Source organism: Solanum pennellii, chromosome 7, assembly GCF_001406875.1.
Source record: "Solanum pennellii chromosome 7, SPENNV200".
NCBI classification, from domain to species: Eukaryota; Viridiplantae; Streptophyta; class Magnoliopsida; order Solanales; family Solanaceae; genus Solanum; species Solanum pennellii.
Window position 1 is genome coordinate 34,082,101 of NC_028643.1, and position 4,958 is coordinate 34,087,058.

General features: G+C 38.0%; 2 protein-coding genes across 2 annotated transcripts; both read right to left on the reverse strand.

Annotated features, from left to right (window-relative positions):
• Window positions 1-1,181: 1,181 nt before the first annotated feature.
• On the reverse strand, window positions 1,182-1,795 carry LOC107024975 (protein NYNRIN-like). The gene is made up of 2 exons (XM_015225873.1): window positions 1,535-1,795; window positions 1,182-1,448 (listed from the first exon to the last, which is right to left on the reverse strand). The coding sequence occupies exons 1-2, from the start codon at window positions 1,793-1,795 to the stop codon at window positions 1,182-1,184; spliced, it is 528 nt and encodes a 175-aa protein (XP_015081359.1).
• A 12-nt stretch (window positions 1,796-1,807) lies between these two features.
• On the reverse strand, window positions 1,808-2,404 carry LOC107024976. Its single transcript, XM_015225874.1, has one exon. The coding sequence runs from the start codon at window positions 2,402-2,404 to the stop codon at window positions 1,808-1,810; it is 597 nt and encodes a 198-aa protein (XP_015081360.1).
• Between the last annotated feature and the right edge of the window lie 2,554 nt (window positions 2,405-4,958).

Below are 4,958 nucleotides of genomic sequence, written 5' to 3' on the forward strand. Positions count from 1 at the left end.
GATATTTATTTTCTCGATAGGTTCACAGCCCTAGCCAATATGGTGCATGTCCCCAACATTCAACTGGAAATACCGTAGTCAATTTTGCGGATTTAATTTTATTTTCTCACTTGACATGAGTTGATGCTGAGAAAGAAAAGTAAAAACTCAAAGAAACACAAGCACAAATGACACTAATGAAAGGGTTATGAAGGAAAAATTGTGTCTTTAGAAGTAGTAGATAAATAAGAAAATGTTTAAATGAGTGAAAAGAATCTTATCTTAAAGTACGTGACAACATTGAAACATGACATGCAATTGGACCGAACGTTTGATCTTTTTCGAGTTGTCTGAATCTCAGGAAACAATGTTGCACCTTTCAGTCTAACCTTGACTTTTATCATGATTGCGCTCATGTCAAGACAAAATGTCATCATTCGATTAGTAGCGCCTTTAAGAATTTTTCACCAATAAGACATTCTAATCTTTATCACTCAACTAACCATCGTCGTATAGTGCTCGTAAGGGTTTTCACTCACAACACTCTCTTCTTCATTTTCTCCCATAGTTCGCCTACATAATATCTCAACCTTTAGAGAACTGAAGAACATGATTATCTTTTTTATTCAGTGATTAGACCGAACCCTAATGAAGGGCTGCCTACGTATCCTTTTAGGAATTAGGTCAAACGTAGTTCAATGAACTTTTCGTGTGTTTTTTTTCGTATTATTTTTTTTAAAATTTTTTTTAAAATTTTTTTTTTAAAAAAAAAGCACCAGATCAGTGGTGTTTGAGATAAAAGAGGATACATTTTTATCTTCTCATCATAAAAATGACAAGGAGTGCTAAATGTAGTATCTCTTGATCAAATCTGCATTGACAATCGTGTTAATTTCCTTTTCCTCCTTATCCGCCAATTGCAAAGCTCCTTTGGATAACACTTGCTTAATAACATAAGGGCCTTGCCAATTTGGAGCAAACTTTCCCTTGGCCTCGTCTTATTGGGGAAGGATACGTTTCACAACAAGTTGACCCACTTCAAAATTTCTTGGGCGTACTTTCTTATTATATGCCCGAGCCATCCTCTGCTGATATAATTGACCAAAACAAATTGATGTCAATCATTTTTCTTCTATCAGTGCTAATTGTTCTAACCTCGATTTAACCCATTCTGTATCCTCAATTTCTGCTTCAACAATGGTTCAAAATGAAGGGATTTCAACTTCTGCGGGTATGACAGCCTCAGTTCCGTAAACCAATAAGTAAGGAGTTGCACCGACTGACGTACGAACAGTCGTGCGATATCCCATGAGAGCGAAGGGTAATTTCTCATGCCACTGTCTAGATCCTTGCACCATTTTCCTAAGAATCTTCTTGATGTTCTTATTCGCAGCTTCAACAGCCCCATTTGCTTTGGGACAATAAGGGGTTGAATGACGATGAACAATTTTAAATTGCTCACAAACTTTCTTCATCAAGTGGCATTGAGATTCATTGCATTGTCTATAATAATGATTTTTGGTATGCCAAAACGACATATGATGTTGGAATGAACGAAGTCCACCACCGCTTTCTTGGTAATTGATTTGAATGTGACAGTTTCTACCCATTTGGTAAAGTAATCGATGGCAACTAAAATAAATCGATGACCGTTAGATGCTTTTGGCTCTATTGGCCCAATAACGTCTATTCCCCATGTAACCAAAGGCCATGGAACAGACATAGGATGCAACTCTAAAGGGGGTGAGTGAATCAAGTCGCTATGAATTTGGCACTGATGGCACTTGCGAACAAATTGGAAGCAATCTCGCTCCATGGTCAACCAATATTATCCTGCCCGAATAATCTTTTTTGCTAGGACGTAACCATTCATGTGTGGGCCACATACCCCTGAGTGTACCTCATTCATAATGGTTTCTGCCTCTTGGTTATTCACACATCGTAATAAATTCAAATCTGGAGTCCTTTTATATAAGATATCTCCACTTAAGAGGAACCCATTGGCGAGTCGCCTAATAGTTCTTTTTTTATCTCTATCAGCATGCAGTGGATATTCTCTAGCTTTTATAAACTGTTTGATGTCGTGATACCAAGGCTCACCATCTGCCTCTACCACTATTATATTGCAATAACCATGTTGATCCCTAACTTGGACTTCCAACGGGTCAATGTAGGTATTACTTGGGTATGGAAGCATCGATGCTAGGGTGTCCAAAGCATCAGCCAACTCATTGTGAAACCTGGGAATATATCTAAATTCAATGAACTTGAACTTTTTGATGAGATCTTCTAAACATTGTTTGTACGGTATGAGCTTAATGTCTCGAGTTTCGCATTCGCCTCGAGCTTGTCGAATGAGCAAGTCGGAATCCCCCAATACTAAGAGCTCATGTACATCCAGATTTATTGCCATATTCAAACCCATGATGCAAGCTTCGTATACTATTGTGTTGTTGGTAGAAAAGAATCAAAGTCGTGCTGTGGCAAGATAATGACAACCGTTTGGTGAGATAAGAACTGCCCCAATTCCCACTCCGTTTTTGTTGACAGCCCCATCAAAATATAATTTCCATACGGGGTCATTTATCAGGAATTTCTTCCTCGATAGATTTGATCTCTTCGTCAGGGAAGTATGTATTTAAGGGTTCGTATTCATCATCAATCGTATTCTCTGCCAGATGATCGGCTAACGCTTGTGTTTTCATGGCGGTGCGAGTAACATACACAAAATCAAATTCGGTAAGCAAAATCTGCCATTTTGCCAACCTACCCGTTGGCGTGGCTTTTTGAAAAATATATTTTAGAGGATCCATTCGAGATATGAGGTAAGTGGTGTAGGAAAAAAAATAATGCTTCAATTTTTGGGCGACCCAAGTTAAAGCACAACATGTTTTTTCTAATAGAGTGTACTTTGCCTCATAGGATGTGAACTTTTTGCTCAAGTAATAGATGGCTTGTTCCTTTTTCCGCGTGACGTCATGTTGTCCTAGAACGCAACCAAAGGAATTATCCGTCACCAAGAGGTATAAAAACAAAGGCCTACCAGGCTCTAGGGGGACCAGTACCGGAGGATTTGCTAAATATTCCTTGATTTTGTCAAAAGCCTTTTGACACTCACTTGTCCATTTAATAGCAGCATCCTTTTTCAATAACTTGAATATCGGCTCGCATGTAGTAGTGAGTTGAGCGATGAATCGGCTGATATAGTTTAACCTTCCCAGAAAACTCATGACTTTAGTTCTGGTTGTTGGAGGTGGCAATTCTCGAATGGACTTTATCTTGGAGGGGTCTAATTCAATGCCTCATCGGCTAACTATAAAACCCAAAAGCTTGCTAGATGGAACTCCAAATGCACATTTAGCTGGATTAAGCTTGAGATTGTACTTTCTCAACCTTTCGAAAAATATTCTTAGATCACGCACATGGTCAATTTGCGTTCTAGACTTGATGATGACATCATCGACATATACCTCAACTTCTTTATGCATCATGTCATGGAATATGGTAGTCATAGCTCTCATGTAGGTTGACCCTGCATTTTTAGACCAAATGGCATGACCCTATAACAATATGTACCCCACGGGGTAGTGAAAGCAGTTTTTTCTGCGTCTTTTTCATCCATGAGAATTTGGTGATATCCGGCGTAGCAGTCCATGAAAGATTGAATCTCGTGTTTAGCACAATTGTCAACCAAGATATGAATGTTGGGTAGTTGAAAATTATCTTTTGGACTTGATTTGTTTAAATCTCGATAATCAACACAAACTCTGATCTTTCCATCCTTTTTTGGTACTGGCACAACATTAGCCAACCAAGTAGTGTATTGGACGACCCTGATCACTTTTGCACTCAGTTGCTTCATGATTTCCTCTTTGATTTTATCGCTCATATCTGTCTTAAATTTTCTCTGCTTTGCTGGACAGGTGGAAAATCAGGATGTATGGGAAGTTTGTGAACTACCAAATCAGCACTTAACCCCGGCATGTCATCGTATGACCAAGCGAAGACATCATTGTATTCAATTAAAACTTGAATTATGTGTCTCGAATATTTCGATCGACATGAATACTTATCTTTATTTCTTTCACTTCTTCGGAATTTCCCAAATTAAACACCTCTGTTTCACTTAAATTAGGTTTAGGCTTATTTTCAAATTGATCCAAACCCCTTTTTATTTCTTCATCAGCTTCATCTTCATCATATTCCTTAGACTTAGGATTCATTATTATGAGAGGAGATAAATTTTTAGGATCTAATTGTAAACTCCGCATGCATGTCATATTATTAAAGTTAACGTAACTGAAATGAAAATAAGATGGAAAATATTAGAAAGAATAGGAAAAAAGAAGATGACTAGAACTTCATTGCATTGAATGGGAAAGGATAGAAGGGTTAACAATAAAGCGAAACAACTAGAATGTTTTGAATTACAACCCTGAGAATAATCCAAGAAAATAAAATAAAAAACAACAAAACAAAACTACCATGACTCCTTTTTGTAGGGAGAGGAGTGGCTTTTCAGTTATTGAGTTGGACATTCGGGCCGATAAACTGCACATCCATATGACTAGTGCCCTCACCCCTCTGAGTCATGTTTACCTCATAAAACATTTCCTTGATACCTTGACACATTTCATCCACATCATTTTGGATTGGTAAGTCTGGACACGGTTCACCTCGAGATTTAATGAAAGATTAAGCAATATGGGGGATCGTCTTCGACATATTCCAAGCATTTCTTTAACGATCTTTTGCCCATTTTCTATCAAATCTAGTTGGATTGAAACCCAAACCGAATGTATCTTGATTACCCATTGGACTGATAGGATTCACAATTCCTTGCAACGACAAACCTAACCCCTTTTCGGGTTCATAGCCGTTTTGTACCATTTGAGCCACCACCATGACTAAAGTAGAGGACAGACAAGGTTGGAGGATAGGATTTCCTTCTAAGAACTGAATAACCGTTATTATCTCCA

Bases quoted from the DNA above. Each gene is read 5' to 3' on its own strand.
- LOC107024975 (XM_015225873.1), bottom strand. From the start codon at position 1,795: ATGGAGCGAGATTGCTTCCAATTTGTTCGCAAGTGCCATCAGTGCCAA. The intron at 1,449-1,534 runs GTTCATTCCAAC...CACTTGATGAAG, and splicing joins AGAAAGCGGTGGTGGACTTC to AAAGTTTGTGAGCAATTTAA.
- LOC107024976 (XM_015225874.1), bottom strand. From the start codon at position 2,404: ATGGGTTTGAATATGGCAATAAATCTGGATGTACATGAGCTCTTAGTA.